The following is an 18,677-nucleotide window of genomic DNA, read 5'->3' on the forward strand; positions in this document are numbered from 1 at the left end:
TAAGAAAATCATCCTTGGATCTGTTTGTGCCTGTGAAAAAGGGAGAAATCATTTCACTTAGGTAAGTAAATGAATCCTACAGGCATTTGGTTTGTTGATTCCTAAAGCACATCAATCATTTCACTTAGGTAAGTAATGGAATCCTACAGGAACATAAATTTTTTTTTCAGTCTCAGTTCCTTTGCATACTGCACTTTTATCAAATTTCACGATCCCCCATCAACAAACAATGCATACAACTTTGGCTCCATAGGAAGCGCCATTAAACTTTAGCTACCATGTGCAATACTCACCCTTTTATATTATTGCTTTGTTGTACAAAACCCTTGCTAGTTATGCCATTCACATTAAGAAATTAGCTTAAAAACATTCGAACACTAGCCCCAGATGTATGAGCCATGTTGATCGCACCAAGATCAATGATACAGGGATTAACGTGGCCAACAAAGATTCACAGTTTATGCTACTATCATTCTAGAGAGAAGCAACCTAAGTGGCAAGTAGTCAAAATTAAGCATACTCATCAAATAAAAAGCTCGGGTCAAATAATAAGAAATAAATAAAAATACAAATAAAAAGCTCGGGTCAAATAATAAGAAATAAATAAAAATACTTTCAAAGAATTTTTTTATAGAAAATCTCAATTGATGTGGCCATGAAAACAGTACCGATAACTCAATTACAATTATGCCACAATTTAACAGAAAACAAAAGACAGAAATGTTGTAAACGAATGGGGATGCACAGTTGGATACAAACTTTTCATCTTATAAATTTAGAGAAAAATAAAAACTTATGAAAATTGAGATAAGAAAAGGCAGAAATGTGCTAACACAACTTATGCTTAGAAATAGAGCAGTTACATAATGATGTCACTTCATATAAAAGTTTATCACCTAACCATCCAGGCTTAAAGAGACTACCACCACGAGCTAAAAACCAACTATTGCGAGGGAGTTGGTGTCGCTGGTCCTTTCCTTCTCAACATGTTCCAATTTCTCCATTACTACTCTGGCTTTCCCAGTCGTATAAAGTGCTCTACCATTTTGTTTTCATGGGAATCTCGAGCCCACTTTCTGGAGCTCAACACCAGTCTGGATTTCGCTTGAATGATGCAACCATATATAATATCTGCCAAGAAGATTCTATCTCATTAACCAGTTCCTTGACGTCAGAAGTTGAGCTATAGTCAATGCTTTTGCACAGTTTGTAGATGCCATTGCCAATTGCAGCAGCCTTCCAATCAATTGAGTCATTGCCTCCCACTCTATCCCAATTTTCTGAATGGAGATCTTTGCCCTTTTTCTTATTTTTCACCCCTAGTGAACCAAATACTGCAGATACAATGTTCACCCCACCAGATGGCTCCGTTTGCTTTTTATATTCCTCTGCGAGCTCATTCAATGCTGTAGACACGCACTTGGGAGTTGCATGACGAAAATTATTACTAGGAAGACTCCCCTTCTTCACTATGGTCTTTAGTCTGCGGAACTGTTTATCAGCTGCTTGACTAATGATTTGGTCACGTCCTATCTCTGTGTCCTCAATAAAATCTACAATCTCCCATGCTTGAGAGTATGCTTTTAAACAATCTTCAGCCCGTTTTGGAGGAAAAGCATGAGAAACGGAACAGGCTTCATCATCATCTTCCACGCAAATTGGAGACAGCTCGACAATAATTGTAAGTAGGGACACCGCTGTCATTTTCCATGATGTTTTACCCACGTCTGCGAAGTGCTTTTCTACATCTAGTGACTGCATTTCCACCCTGCTTGATTGTGCTCTCTGCTCATTACATAAATACTTCAATCCCATCTGATGTTTACTGGAATCCAGAAAATTAATGCCTAAACTCCCAGGGGTCCTTTTTTCTGCCAGAAAGGCAATCAGATCTTCGCAATTATATTCCGCATCATCTTAGCCCAATCTGATAAGATTCCTCGCTTCTGCAATAGACTTACGGTTAGCCATCCACAGGCTTTGAGGAGTCTCCCTTAGCATCTCCACACCCTCCAGAATTTTTCTATATTTTGAGTAGTCTTCGAAAGCCGCTATTTCATGCTTGGATAATATGAAAGACAATAACTTCCTCATACATTTGTTTTGGAAAATCCAGAGAGAGACAATCCAGCAGACTTTACTGCATAAGACCACTAGCCACTGCAACAAAAGCACCACATACAACAATTGCCTTGGTACTGCTAGACTGGTGGGATCCTTGGCAATTAGCTTTTTCACCTTCTTCTCAAGCTTTTTTTCTTCGGTCAGATGGGGTTGTAGGGCCTCCTGCATCTCTCTAATGTGTCTGGTCCAAAAATCTTCCATCTGAAAGCCGCTACGCCAGTTGTCTGACTGCCATCTGGTGTAATAACCCACTGCAGTGGCCCATCTCCATCCGATGATTGCCCATCCTATGCATATGAACACTTGTTGAAGCACTGTACCTGTTAGCCCAGACCACAATTGAAGCAGAATAGAATTGTGTAATATTATTCTTGGAAATTAATGGTATAAACAGCCAAAAGAAAGAAAGTAAAAATGTGAGCGAGGAAAGGTCCTTTACAAGGTTAACTTCTATACAAAAATTTATGAAGTCTATGGAAACTCTGCACTTTTGCAGGATCTTCAAACTTAACATTTTCAGTCCAAACTTTTTCAGAACAATCTCTTATGAATTCCACATGAATTTTGATTAAAGATACTCTAAGAAGACCATCTCCAACATATCAAAAGGAAATTTATCATAAGACCTTATCCCAAGGGGTCCATATTTTTTGGGAGGTAAAGTGGGTTTCTCTGGATTATACCTATATGATGTATGGCTTTGCTGCAAATTCTAGTAAGGCTACAGAGGCACTGAATTTTACACCTATTTACCATTGTCTGTCAATCAAATACTGATGCATGGGTTAATCTATAATAATTATTTGTTGAAAAATGAAGATTTACATTTTTATTTTATAGAAAGTAAAGGAACAGTGTTAAACTCCGACAAAAGCAAATTGTTAACACATTAACATGAATATTTACAGTACCTGCGAACTTTAACCCTGCAAACAAATCGTAGATCACTACAGATGGGCCCTCAATATACCACCTAGCTATTGAAGCCACGGCTTGAACTGTAACAATGGCAGCAACTGACGAACTCAATGGCGACCTGGCAATGATGTATTCGGGGTTGGAAGCACGAGCAACAATCCATGACCGCATTATTTGCTCTTCAACTGCCTGCCAACAAGATGAGCACTGATCTGAACTGGGCGTGGAAAGAATCAGAGGAATTTTCTGAGAAATGATGCCTTCGATGCCCTTGCCAGCTATGGTAGCGCAGCCCAGAAGAAGAACGAGCATTAGGAAAGAGAAGGACACTGTGAAAGCTATGGCAATGTACACTGTGTGGTTACTTTCATTTGATTGCGGCCAAATATAGAGGTAACCAGTTAATGTAGAGTCAGCTTGATGTATAGTGTATACTTCTGAAGTAATGTGGACAAGGATAGTTATGACCAAGGCCGTTGGCTTGCCCCACGCGTCTTCGAAGCCGCGAGCGGGCATTCCTGGCACCATATATGCTATGGCTATACAGAGCATCACCTGGCTGCTATGAATCATATAAAAATCGCTCTTAAGAATGTTTTCTCTGAATGGAGAAGGATTGTTCAATGCCTCTTCCACCAACGCTCCATGCCCACTAAGCTGGTTAAGCAATTGAATTGTAAGAGCAGTGAGTACAAGACTATCGCCTGGAATCCAATGCGCTCTCCTCTTCAACGCCTTCACTGCGTCCTTTGATATGAAGACAATAAATATCACCACCACTGCCAACACCACAGATATCTTGGCTATTTCACTCCAGCTTTCCACATACTCACCCCCATCTCTCGCCATGGCCTTGCAAGGATTAAGCTATCCTGTATATCACGACTATTATGGAAAAGTTTTTTTCTGTAAGTTTGCAACAATTATTGTTGCAGGAAAACCACACAGAAAAACAGCAAACGGAGGGCAGACAGGTCAAAATAACTTTCCCTTCAGTCAGCATCAGTTTTGATTGAAACCAACATATACAAAAAAAAATTCGAAATGTTTATTTTCTTACGAACTTTGTATTTTTTAATACTTATTATTGTTTATGATTATTATTTTCATTGAAATCAAAATTGATTTTGTATTTTTTAATATTTATTATTGTTTATGAATATTATTTTAATTGAAATCAAAATCATGTGTATATCCTTCAGTCCTATTTTTTCAGTCATTTAACAATTGTGCTCTTCTATAAATAATCAAATGATTATCTTCAAGAGAAAGATGTCTCTTTCAAATCTTTCATGAAAAAATATTATAATTTTACAACAAAGATGTCCTTAAGCTCATCTCTTTCTCATAATATAAAAATATAAATATCTTTATATTTATTTAAGGGAGCACAATCACCATTTCTTTCTCATAAAGTAAATCCTTATATTACTTTAAAATACCACATATTCATAATGATTTTATCACATAAAGATGCTCTTTGGCCTAACATTTATGTAATGTCTCCATTACAGAAAGATGTATGCCTTCAAGCTTTAAATTGACTATGGACCCAACCTGATATGAGAATTTTCGTCCAATTGCTTCTAAATCTCAAAAGATAAAACTTAAAAAATCAAACTATGAATTTTGACGTTTAGGAAAATGTAATTTTCATGTATCAATTTGTAATTAAGGATTGTTGCATGTAAGATTGCAAATTATTTGTTGGAATAGTAATTTCTTCCACCTTGTATGTGAAGAATTGCAGTTAAAATATATTTTTCTAAAAATATGATTTGCATAAAAATGAAAACTGAACTATGCATGAATGTTCATGAGATCTCTTTTAATTTTAACTGTCCTTCAATGTGTCAAAGGCCTCTATTTATTGAGGCATATGTAATGTATTCTTATCTTCAATCATTTTGATCAACTAATCATTGATCACACGATCAAGAAGTGTTTGTAATTCCTTTGAATCAGTAAACTATCATTGTGTGTTATTAGTTTGTGTTGTTGTTGTTTGCTGCAATAATTTTTGTGTGTTCTTTTTTATTTTCTTCATTGTTTATGTCTTTGCCCTAAGGTCCTACACAATTTTCTATTTGATCAATGATATTCAATTGGCCATCACACATAACTAAAGTGAAATTTTGTATTGTTACACATGCCGACCAATTGTGTATCACTCAAGATATTGCATCACGGTATTGCTTTGGACAATTTGATTATCTCGGGTCGAGTTTCTTGGGCAATTGACGAGCAAAGCTATGATCACTCAAGCTCACAACTATGATCCTACTTAAATTGAAATCAAAATCATGCATTATATCAATGTAATTATTGTTTGATGGTGAAGTTAAATGATTCTGAGAAAGTCTATCAAGGATTAAATTTTGTTGAGTCTAAAACTCGAATAATATAGACGAAGTCTTATTTCTTGAGAAAGATAAATTCAGTCCTTAACTCTCAATCAAAGAGATTTCAATTTAGAGTTTAAAGCTTGTGCTCTCTTATAAATAACTAATTGATTAGATATGTTTGATATGAAATTTAAAATAATAATAATATGATTTACAACAAAAAAATATCCTTAATTCCATCTCTTTCTAAAAAAAAAAAATATACTAATATCTTTATATATAATTAAGATATCGCAATTTCCTCTTTTCTTATAAAAATAAAAATATTGATGTTCTTATATTTCTATAATGATTTTACCATAGAAAGATTCCTTAAGCTCACTATTTATTGTCTCCACTACAGAAAGATGCATGCCCTCAAGGTTTTGTTTGTGGACCAGCCCATTTCATCCAATTGCTTCTAATTCTCAAAACAAATCTTAAAAATTTAAATTGAATTTTATTATCAATACTTCGAGAAATGAATCAAATATTATCTAATCTATAATATTTAAGACTTGTTCACACTCTGTCTGTCATGCCCTAGTTTTGGATCTTTATTTCATAATAATAATGACTTGTCTAGAAGATTTAATGGGGTTCATCGAATGCCTTTGCCTAATTTTATGTTTGTTTGTGCCTTATCTATTTCTTTACCAGTCACTGGGATTGTAGTTGCAAGCTTGAATGATCGTCGCTTCACTCTTCAAGTGCCCAAGGAACTCCACCAACGATAATCAAACTATCTAATGCAATACGGTGCAATATTTTTTGGTAGCTTTAATGTGCTATGGGTTAAGTTTTTATAAGATAATCATCTTGGGGATGGGGGGAAAGGTATACTTTAAGAAATGATTCTATAAACAATGTATAAAAATCACGCATCAAAATTCATTAGGGACAAAGGGTCAATCTTAAACTTCACAAACTAAGCAACATATTAAATCTAAAGAATGTCAGTCAACTCTGAGTATCTAACACTTTTAAGTTGCAAGTGTAAGCTTAGTGTGTGTGATTTAAGGAGTTTTGCGAAAAAACTATCTGCTTCTCCATTAATTTTTTATAATGCGTTTTTTAGATACATAGTCAATAAGATATGGAAGTTTTATATAACAAGAGATCACTTACATTGGCTCATTATCTTTTGGTTTGTGTCAACTGTTTCCTACAAACTCTATTTTTTTCCTTATCTGCACCATTGACGACATATGTGGTAGAGATTTGTTAATTTTCTTTGGAAACTCTACCTTTTTTTCTCATTGGCACCATTAAGATCATGCCACAATTTAGAAATAATAGATTGAAGCACCAGTTATAGAGAGATTGGTATGGGTCTATCTCATTTTTCTATTGTTGTCGGGTTCATAGTTTTTTCCTACAAACTGTCCATTTTTCTTGTTCTCATCATTGACAATAGGACACTTTTTATGTAAAAATCTTGAGGCAAGGCACTTGCCATGGTTTTAGCGGGATGTTTTTTAGAATCTATAAATGGCCAAAATATTTTTTATTAAATCATTGTTTGTGTTCTAACAAAAGTTAGGGTCAACTGTGACGAAGAGAGTAACTAAAGTCAATTAAATAAAAGAATAGCATGTAGGACAGAGTAGAAAACAAAGAAAGGAAGAACTCTCTACGAGTGTATTATTAACAACATAAACAATGGATATTTATACATGATTTGCATACAACTAAACTTCTAAATAACTAGTAGCTAACTCAACATCTTGCTATAGCTATTTGACAAAAAACTTAACCTTATTGACAACTATCTATGCTAGCAAATTAGTACTATGAACAAATCAGTAAGTTCTTTACAAACTCCTATTCAAATACAAACTCTACCTCCTATGTGTGTGCATAATTTAGAAGTGATTTATGCTAACACTCCCCCTTAAAGAACAACTGAATTATGATGTACTCCTAACATATCCCTACATATTACAAACTTTATTTTTCCCAATGGCTTAGTCAATACATCAACCATGTTCTCATTTGTGTTACAATATTGTAGCTCTATCTCTTGAGACATAATCTTCTCTCTTACAAAATGATGTTGAATTTCAATGTGCTTTGATCTTGCATGATAAACTAGATTGTTTTCCAACTTGATTATACTTTGATTGTCACACTTGATTGCAATAGGTCCTTCTTTCTTTTGTCGCATATCTTCAAGAAGCCTCTTTAGCCAAATAGCTTCACAGGTAGCACTGCACAATGCTTTGTACTTAGCTTTAGTAGATGACAAATAAACAGTTGATTTCTTCTTGCTACTCTAAGAAACAACACCATACCCTATGTTGAATGCATAACTAGTTGTTGATTTACAATCATTTGGATCACCTGCCCAATGAGAATTTGAATAACCTGTCAACTCAACATTTAAATGGTTAGTATATAAAATACCAAAATCTATGGTCCCCTGTAGGTATTGTAGAATTCTCTTTGCAACTTTCCAATGAGACTCAAGAGGCTTAGCCATGAATTGACTAAGTATGCTGACTGGATATGGAACATCTGGATTTGTAGTGGTCAAGTAGTTCAGATTTCCCACCATCTATCTATACAAAGTCCCATTGATATTTGTAGTACTCAATAAAACTTAACTTTTTATTCTAATGGAGTATACACTGCTTTACAATCTTGCACATTAAACCTTTGAAGCAATTTCTTTGCATACTTACTTTGAGTAATCATTTGAAGTCTTACCATCATGCCTCGATACTTCAATTCCCAAACAATAATGCATTTTACCACTTAGGTCTTTCATTTCAAATGATTGAGATAATTCTATTTTGATTTCATAAATCAATTCTATAGCACTTCCTGTTATGATTAAATCATCCACATATAATGAAATCAAAACAACATATTTCCATGTTCATCTTTCTTTATGTACAAATTTGGATCATTCTTACTCTTAACATACCCTTGTTGAAAGAAGAATTTATCAATCTTCTCATACCATGACCTTGGTGTCTGTTTGAGACCATAAAATGCTTTCTTTAACCTGCATACCAAATGTTCTTTTCCCTTCTTTACAAAGCCTTCAAGTTGAACAAGATAAATTTTTTCCTTTAAATCGCCATTGAAAAACACTGACTTAACATCTATTTGATGAAGATCCCAATTAAAATTAGTAGCAAGTGCAATCATAAGTCTAATAGTATTTATTTTAGCTACAGGTGCAAATGTATCTTCATAAATTATTCCATCCTTTTGTATATATCCTTTTTCAACTAATCTAGCTTTGAATTTATCAATAGTACCATCAACTTTAAAGTTAGTCTTGAACAACCATTTAGAGCCTACAAGAATTTAATTTGTAGGTAATTCAACCAATTCCCAAGTGTAATTATGCATAATGGAGTCATATTATTCTTGCATTACATTCATCCATTCATTATGATCCTCAGCTTTTTCATAATTATATGGTTCATCTATATTTATTACTTGAGCCATAAGAGCATAGTCATTATACCTGATTAGTGTCTTCATTTCTTTTTTTGACCTTCTTAATGTTTCATTTCTGGATGGAGTGACTTCACTATGCCTTGTTTCATGCCTACTTTGATCATGAGTTTTCTGATCTGCAATATCTGAACTTTCCTCATTATCTTCTTCTACATAAAGTATTGTTATTCTTCTTGCCTTCCTTTGGAACATCATCTGCAAATTCATGAAATATTATATCTCTACTAGAAAGTTCACTCTGAGTGGTAGGATTTTACATTTTGTAGGCCTTATGATCTGCACAATAACCAATGAATATGCATTTGATTGACTTAGCATCAAGTTTCCTCCTATTATTTTTTGGAACATAACAAAAATTTCTTACTTCCAAAAATTCTCAAATGACAAACAATAGGTCTAGTACCTATGAAAGCCTCATAGGGAGTTTTCTTTTCTAGATACTTGGTTGGTCTAAGATTCAACAAATAAACAATTGTACTAACTTCTTTAGCCCACATAAAAATTTATTTTTTGAAAAATTCTAAATATTGAGTGGTTAACAAGGACAATGATTAATGGAGGTGAAGAGGATGATGGGTAGGAATGGGTGTGCTGCTCGGAACAGACGAGCTAGGGTTTATGTGGGTGAAGAATCAGGTGAAGAGGATGGGGATGATGATGTAGATGGGCTAGTAGAAGGTCTTTTCCCTTCAGCCTATGCTTGCTACTTAGCCCTATGCGTCAGTTTTTCTCTTGGATGCAGTTTTTTGAAGATCTGAGTTGAGTGCAGTGGGGAAGCAGGTGATCTTTTCCTCTAGTTTTCTCCTAATCTCCTTGGTAGGGGTTGGGGACTGCAAGCATTTTTTGGGCATTGGAGACAGGGATATGTTTGGTTACAGGAAGGTGCAGCTATGTTGGTGGGTGCTCTTGGCTTTGGGTGTGAGCAAAATGCTTTGCAGCTTTGTAGATGGAATTCTTAGTCTTTTGGGGTTGGGGTTTTCTATTTTTGTGGTTGGCCTGCTATGGGTTTTTCCCTACTTAGGGTTTGTGGGGCTTCCACTCTTGTGGGTGGTTTGGCTATTTTGGATGACCTATTGCTTTTTTCATTGGTTTTTCTGTATGGACCCTCTATTCTCTCTTGGTTTATTCCTCGGTGAGGATTTTTTATACTCTTCTTGTCCGTTCTCATGGATCTCTATATGAGGTGTTTTACTCTCCTATGGAAGTGGAGTTGCGGCATGGGTTCTGGGTTGAGTTTGGTCTACCAGGATAGTCGGGCTGCTCTCCTTCTTGTCTTATTAATGTGACCCTTTCTCCTATTGAGGTGGAGAGTAGGTGTGGGGGATTTTCTCTTCTGTTGTTGTTTGTGTTGCTGGTTGAGGGAGCCAGTCAAAACCCTCATGGTATTATTCATAACTATTTTGAGTTTATGGTTTTTCCCTTGCTTCGTAGAACAGTTTATTGGTTGTGGGAGCTTGTAAAAACCCTCTTGGCTAGATTATGCTTCAAGATAATATGTTATTTTTTGGACCTTTGCAGGTTGTGGGAACCTTGAAAAAACCACTCTCATGTCGACCTATCTTCTTTCTTGTCCTATTGAGGTGACCCTTTCTCCTATTGAGGTGGATAGTAGGTGTGGGCAAGCATGTTGGCTATTGCAGTTCATGATGCTGGTTGATGGAGCTAGTCTTAACCATCTTGGTGTTCTTCACAGATGATTTTGGGCTCATTGTCTTATCACTATGTCCTAGAATGGTTTTCTAGTTATGGGACCCTATAAAAATCCTCGTGGCTAGATTGTGCATATAGGTAGTGTTGCTATTTTCTAGGCCTTAGAAGGTTGTGGGAGCCTTGTAAAACCCACTTTCAAGGTTGAGGGATCTTGGAAAAACCTTATGCTTTTAGTTTCTTTTTGGGAATGGCTGGTTGCTAGCAGTTTTCAAGGGCCTAGCTTGGCCATTGTTTTTTTTTTGTTAGGTATTGGTTGTGTGGTCTTTGGGGGCTAATAGCTTCTGTTACTAGTTATGAGAGTGTGGGAAAACCCTTCTTGTTGACTGAGGGCGCCTGTTAAAACCCTCGTTTCTTGTATTTTGTGTTCTAGTGTCTATTGATTTAGACCATTGGTTTGTGCCAACCTGTTTTGTAATGTCTTATGTGTAAGGTTTGGTTGGTGTTTAGCTGCATGTGGATGTTCTAGTTTTTTTTATTTTGGTTTGTGCATTCTTTGGGTTTGGGCTTTAGATTCCCGCAAGTCTAGAAGGTTTTAGGTCCTTTTAAAACCTATTGTTCATTATCAGGTAGTCTAGCTCATTTCTTGTTGGCAACTTTCTGGTTGTATGGGTTTCAGGGTCCCATCAAAACCTACTTTATCCTAATAAAAAAAAATGATTAATAACTATTTTAATTATTTAAAAAAATGACATGAATGCAATAGTGTCCTTGGCAAGAACTAATAAAGAAGAATTTCTATTTTTAGCACCCCCATTTTATGTTGATGTGGAGACTTATCAATTTATGATGTGGTATCTTACTTTTTTCTTCTGCATTATCTCTTAAAACAAATGCTTTTCTATAAAGAACTTAAATACAAGCATGATCCTCCATACTATCATAGAATTTTCATATCATGACTCTCATATCCAATACCTATCTTATAATTCCCAATGCTCCCTTATAACATGAAATTTTATCAGATTTAAAAAGATATATATGGCACCACCCTTACGTCTTTTTAAAAAACATTCATGTGAGGGATTTAGATGCCATATTTCATAGATTATCAAAATATTTTTTTCAAGTAGGGTAAATCAAAAGTAGTAATAATTGCACCAACATAAAATATAAAATGTTATGGATCATTTCAAATGTGTATATAGGTGTAATAATGGAAAATATGAAATTTAATTTTTAAACATCTTTTATTGGAAATATGTGACCAAGGTGGATGCATAGACATAGATGTACTAACAACTTAACTAAGAAAGCATTAAAAGCATAGATGAAGACACAAATCAACATGATCACAAAAGATGTCATCACGGGTGATAACATTACTTTAGAGGTGAATCCCCTAAGGTTGGATTATTGCAACACAAGACTTGTATACCTTTTTCAAGTAAATAAGAAATACAAGTTACACACGCAACTAAATATACAAACAAATTATATTCCTTGAAAGGAATCCGTTAACTATTCATACTACATGTGATAGCTTGAAATCCACACACATATATAACTCTCTAAGTATTTATCATATTGGATTTGTCAAAGGCTTTAGTAGAATTTATAAAATTATATTATATACTTACGTAAGAAATAATCTATTCTACACTACTAAGGAGTAGAAATTATAATATTTGAAAGAAGGATTTGATTACTAGAAACATTGAAGATTAGTGCCTATTCTTTTAGAAATAAAGTCAAATAATTTGAAAGAGAGAAGGAAATTTATGTGAGTCTAAAAATAAGAGCTATAAATTTAGACATATGTAAATCAAAGATACAAGAGTTGTCATATGAGTAGATCTACTACATATGTCAACACTAAAAAAATGATAGGCATCATGAAGATTTATTCTCAAAGATTTGAGATTTTTTTTTTTACATGATGCTACAATAAGCTAATGAATAATGTAACAAGAAAACAAATGTGACACTAGATCTCTTACAAAATCTCCTACAACATTTTAATTTAACATGTAGATATCTAGATAATGGAGATGACTCTAGAATATTATGACTTGTCAAACTCAATACAAATCAATCTCTTGACCCCTACAAATTCAATCATACATAATTTGATCCCCTTGAATATCTTACAGATACATTTATATAGAGAATGGTTAAAAGATCATTTTGGCTCAATCAGCAATCCTAATTACATCAAAGAAACATGAATATATAAATTCAAAAAGTTTCCTGTAACTCAGAAGATGTCAATATTTGTAATCTAAAGCTCTACATGTGGGTAGAAGCGCTCTTCTGAAACATTCAATTCACTAAATAACATTGATGTAGTCAATTAGATTTGGTCATTTCATAAAGTCAATATTATGAATGTACTAGATTCATTTTGGTGCAAGGATGGGGAAATAACCCTTCACTCATGTTCGTAAGATGTCCTACAACACCTATTCATATTAAACCTTGGAGCTATTTAATTTTTTGCACCATCACTCATACCTCAAGGATTTGAACATGTATTATGTATTACTCATGACATAAGCACTTAACAAGCCTATAATTTTAATCAACCCAAAAATAAATTTTAGTAGCTATATATCATGATTTGGTTATTTTTTATGTCCCTAAATTTGACAATTTTTATTTCTCTTAGATGTGCCCAAATCACCTATATCTAATGGAATTGAACCCAAAATGAAATTACATTGAATTAGAAATTTTAATTATTTAAGATGGACACATATATCATATGCTATTGCATATAAAAGTTTAGTTCCCAATATCTCCAATTTATATAGAACTTTATAAAATTTCTATGCTTCCTATATTTCAACAATTTTATTTAAAATTAGTATTAATAAAAATATAGACATGTAATTACCATAAAATTATTTATTACTAAAATATTAACTATTAAATTTATAAAAAATATATACAAATAAAAATATTAAAAATACAAAATATTAAATTCTTTATAATAATTTTACTAGAATTTTAATACATTGTTTATAGAAGCATTTCTTGAAGTATATCATCCCCCCCACACCACCAAATCAATGATCAACCGACACCTTAGCCCCTATCACATTAAAGCTACAAACAAATACTACATTGTATTGCTTTGGATAACTCAATTATCATTAGTCTAGTCCCTTGGGCAATTGAGGAGCTAAGCGATGATCATTCAAGCTTGCAATTGTAATTCCAGTGATTGGTAAAGAAATAGATAGGACACAATCATAAAACTCATAAAAGGCATTTAGTTAACCCAATTAAATCTTCTTGCACAAGTCATTATTATTATGAAATAAAGATCCAAAACTAGGGAACGACAAACAAAGTGTGAACAAGTCTTAAATATTGTAGACTAGAGAATATTTATCATAGACAATAAGTTTCCACAATACATGATAGTATGCTTGAAGGCTTCTAGATTCAACTTTGTTTATCTTTTTGAATCAATATTTTAGATCACACTCCATGATCCATCATCAGGATAGTGAACTACAGGGCGAAAAAAGATAAACAATCTAGTTCACTATCCTAATGATGGATCATCGAGTGTGATAAAAAATATTGATTCAAAAAGAAAAACACAATTGAATCTAGAAGCCTTCAAGCATAAATGATATTTAATTTTTTACTCTTGTAATATAGTATTGACAATGAAATTCAATTTGATTTTTTAAGATTTCTTTTGAGAATTAGAAGCAAATGGATATAAGTTCCAAGGACTAGGTTGGGTACATAGACAATTTAAAGCTTGAGGGCATGCATCTTTATGTAGTGGAGACATTATTAAATGTTAAGCTTAAGGAATCTTTCTATGGTAAAATCATTGTAAATTTGTGGTATTCTAAAAGAAATATAAGGGCATCAATATTTTTACTTTTATGAGAAAAAGAGGGAATTTTGGATCTTAATTATATATAAAGATATCGATATTTCTAGTTTTATGAGAAAGAGATGGATTTAAGGATATATTTTTTTTGTAGAATCATATTATATTTTTTTAAAATTTTCATATAAAACCTTACATGATCATTTACTTATTTATAGGAGAGCACAGGATTTAAACCATAAAGTGAAACCTTTTTTATTGAGAGTTAAGGATTAAGTGTATTTTTGGGGGAGATGAGACTTTGTCTATATTATTAGAGTTTTAAACTTAGAAAAATCTAATCCTTGATAGACTTGTTTGGAATCATTTAACTTCACCATCCATTGACATAACTCATGATTTTGATTTCAATGAAAACAAATTTTATTAACGATAATAAATATTAAACTAGCAATTGCACCATAGTGTGTAATGGGTATGTCGAGGAGGTGTGGAGGATCAATTAGGGAAAATTTTGCTTTATTTTTTACAATAGTGAGAGAGGGAGAGAGAGAGGGAGATAAATAGGGAGAGATAGAGGGGGAAGAGGCAAGATAGGGAGGGGATAAGGATATAGAGATAGAGATGGAGATGAAGAAGGAAAAGAAGATGACTACGGGGGGAGAGAGAGGGAGAGAGAGAGAGAGAGAGAGAGAGAGAGAGAGAGAGAGAGAGAGAGAGAAGAGAGAGAGAGAGAGAGAGAGAGAGAGAGAGAGAGAGAGAGAGAGAGAGAGAGAGAGAGAGAGAGTATAGTTACCTTTCATATAGAAAGTTAAGTCCTTTCGATTGATTTATATGTTTTGTTAAAAAAGTTTATGAAATGAGATTTTCTAGCATAAACTTTCTATTGTTATCCTTTTAAGTATAGGCTTATAATGTATTCTAACATAATATATTATTACCTTTATTATGTATAGATGGATGGTTGGCAATCACGTACAAATGCATCAAGAGATTTTTCCATTTATCAATAATTATATTTTCCTATGTTCATTTATATTGTCTAACACAAATTAACATTTTGTTATCTTCAATATACATCATTTAAATAGCAAAGAAGCATACATTTATGTACCCCCGATACACCCACCCCCACCTCGTTCCAAAAAAAAGAGAGGCTCGTTTTACTGAAGCAAAAGAAATTAGAGATGTCATTCCAAAAAAATATATATATATTCCTTCAATTGATATCAAACAAATATGTAATATGAAGATATTTTCACATATCATATAATATATACAAAAAAATTCTAATACATCAGATTGTAAAATCTTTATGTACAAAAAAAGATAAACAAAAATAATATATCTTTTATGCATATATAAAAGTCTACTCTCTAAAATACTAATTTATATATAATTTTCTATGAATATAACCCTTACACCTTCTTTAAATGTAAATACTACTATTAAATTTTTTTTAAAAGGACGACATTAAAAAAAGGACATTGAACTCATACTATGCGTGACATGTTATTTTGTCATGTGAAAAGGCTATATAATTCTCCTAAAAATTGGACATGTGAATAAATTTGTTTTGCATTGGAAAAAAGACATAAATGCTGGAACATAATTTATGCATTAGAAATAGAAAACTTACCATATATATAGTGGAACTGATGTATATGAAAGTTATATCACCTAATAACCCAGGCTTAAAGGGACTACCACCACAAGCTAAAAACTAATCTTAACCCATTGCTGTCAAACAAGCTAATTTGGAACTGGTGTCATTGGTCCTGAACACGTCCCAATTTCTCCATTACTACTTTGGCTTTCCCAGCCGTATAAAGTGCTCTGCCTATTTTATTTTCATGGGCATCTCGTGCCCACTTTCTGGAGCTCAATACCAGTCGGGATTTCGCTTGAATGATGCAACCATATATAATATCTGCCAAAGAAGATTCAATCTCTTTTACCAATTGCCTGACGTCAGTAGTTGGGTTACAGTCGATGCTTTTGCATAGTTTGTAGATGGCATTGCCTGTTGCAGCAGCCTTCCAATCCATTGAGTCATTGCCTCCCACTCTGCCCCAATTATCTGAATGGAGGTCAACGTAATTTTTCTTATTTTTTATGCCTATAAGAGAACGAAATACTCCAGATGCAATGTTCTCACGCTCGGACGGCTCCGTTTGCTTTTTATATTCTTCTGCGAGCTCATTCATTGCTGTAGACACCCACTCGGGAGTTGCATGAACAAAATTATTTCTCCCCTTCTCCAATTTGGTTTTTAGTCTGCCGAACTGTTTATCAGCGGCTTGACTAATGATTTGGTCGCATCTTTCGTCTGTGTCCTCAACAAAATCTACAATCTGCCATGCTTGAGAGAGTGCATTTAAACAATTCTCAACCAGCTTTGGACGAAAAGCGTCATCATTACAAATTGGAGAAAGCTGGACAATGATAGTAAGTAGGGCCACAGCTGTCATTTTCCATGACATTTTACTCACGTCCGCGAAGTGCTTTTCTACATCTAGGGGCTGCATTTCCACCTCGCTTGATTCTGCTCTCTGCTGATTACATAAATACTTCAATCCCTTCTGAGGTTTACAGGGATCCAGGCAATTGATGCCTAAACATCCAGGTGTTCTTTTCTCTGCCAGAAAGGTGATCAGCTCTTGGCATTCACGCTCCGCATCATCATGGCCCTGTGTGATAAGATTCTTTGCTTCTACAATGGACTTGCGGTTAGCCATCCACAGGCTTTCAGAAGTCTCACGTAGCATCTCTACGCTCTCCAAAATGTTTCTATAATTTGGGTAGTCTTTGAAGGCCTCTGTTTCGTGTTTGGATAATATAAAAGACAATAATTTCTTCATAAATTTGTTGTGGAATATCAAAAGCGAGAAAACCCACCAAAATTTACTGAACAAGACCACTAGCCACTGCAACAAGAGCACCACATACAGCAATTGCCTTGGTGCCAGAGCCACTATACTCATGGGCTCCTTGGAAATAAGCTTTTCCACCTTCTTCTCAAGCATTTTCTCTTCGGGCAGCTGGTATTGTCGGGCCTCCTGTAGCTCTCTGATGTATCTTGTCCAAAAATCTTCCATCTGGAAACTGCTACTCCAGTTGTCTGGCTGCCATCTGTTGTAATAACCCACTGCAGTAGCCCATCTCCATACAATGATTGCCCATCCTGTGAATATGAACACTTGCTGCAGCACTGTACCTGTTAGGCCAGACCAGGATTGACAGAATAAACTTGTGTAATATTATTATTGAAAATAAGATTTGTGTATGTACATTTCTATTTTATATAGTTATACTGTCAAAAGGAAAAAAAAATAACTATCATAATTGAAAAACAAAACAAAAACTGTGTCAGTTTAAAAGATTAACATATTTATATTTATTTTTGATATATTGTAAGTGCGCTGTTAAAAGATCCAGTAATAGAACCAAGCAAATCATCAACATCAAGTGTTTCATAATCATGAGATAAGGGCAAGGACCTGATCAATAGAACATTTAGCAGAAAGAGGCCCATTAACTAAGTTTAAGACCTTATGCCAAATATATTCAATGAGTTTCTAAAATCGTTTAAAAACTTGATGATTTGTGTCTAGAAAAATTTTCCAAAGAAGAAAGACATGCCCAATGTCCCAAGCCACCACTAGAAAAGACATAAAGTTAGAAGGTCAATTTAGAAGGTCAAGCCAGGTGATCTGGAAATTCAGACAAAGATGTTGTATGAACAAAAGGAAGATTCCAACACCTCAACGGCCATGTCCAAAGCATAGAAAATGGACCTTGAAAGAAAAGTGAGAAGCATCTTTCTCATTAAGCCCACGAAGAACACATTTGAAAGGCCTTGGAAATCTTTTTTTTATGTTGTCTCAAATAAAACATTTATTCTAACAAAAAAACCAAATAATTATTACATTTGAACCAATGAAATTTATTCTAAATCTTTTTCTACCAAAAAAATTCTTCCACCCTTTCTTTTCAACACCCAACAAAGTTAATAACTATTGAAACAAAGTAAGCTCCTTTAAGATCAAAACCCAAAGCTAAAGTATCACTCTTTTGCAAGGAAGAACAATGCCAATCCACAAGAATATAAGCAAGAGAAGTTAGATATTCATTGTCACTCTTTATATCCCAACTACTCATATCTTTCCAATGAGATATAGAAGTATGTCTGATTTGATGACTTTCCTTAAATCAGAAACTTTAGAACATTCAACTTCCACAAAAAAAAAAAAAAAAAAAAATTGCGAAGATGA

General features: G+C 33.9%; 1 protein-coding gene across 1 annotated transcript; it reads right to left on the reverse strand.

Moving 5' to 3' along the window:
- Window positions 1-822: 822 nt before the first annotated feature.
- LOC131055173 (uncharacterized) lies at window positions 823-4,006 on the reverse strand. Its single transcript, XM_057989778.2, has 2 exons — window positions 3,036-4,006; window positions 823-2,444 (listed from the first exon to the last, which is right to left on the reverse strand). The coding sequence occupies exons 1-2, from the start codon at window positions 3,889-3,891 to the stop codon at window positions 1,918-1,920; spliced, it is 1,383 nt and encodes a 460-aa protein (XP_057845761.2). The 5' UTR covers window positions 3,892-4,006; the 3' UTR covers window positions 823-1,917.
- Between the last annotated feature and the right edge of the window lie 14,671 nt (window positions 4,007-18,677).

Source organism: Cryptomeria japonica, chromosome 2, assembly GCF_030272615.1.
Source record: "Cryptomeria japonica chromosome 2, Sugi_1.0, whole genome shotgun sequence".
Taxonomy (NCBI): Eukaryota; Viridiplantae; Streptophyta; class Pinopsida; order Cupressales; family Cupressaceae; genus Cryptomeria; species Cryptomeria japonica.

What these genes read in the sequence shown, in the direction of transcription:
- LOC131055173 (XM_057989778.2), bottom strand. Translation starts at nt 3,891, where the DNA reads ATGGCGAGAGATGGGGGTGAGTATGTGGAAAGCTGGAGTGAAATAGCC. An exon ending in TGCAGGGTTAAAGTTCGCAG is followed by an intron (nt 2,445 to 3,035) that starts GTACTGTAAATA and finishes CTGGGCTAACAG; the next exon opens with GTACAGTGCTTCAACAAGTG.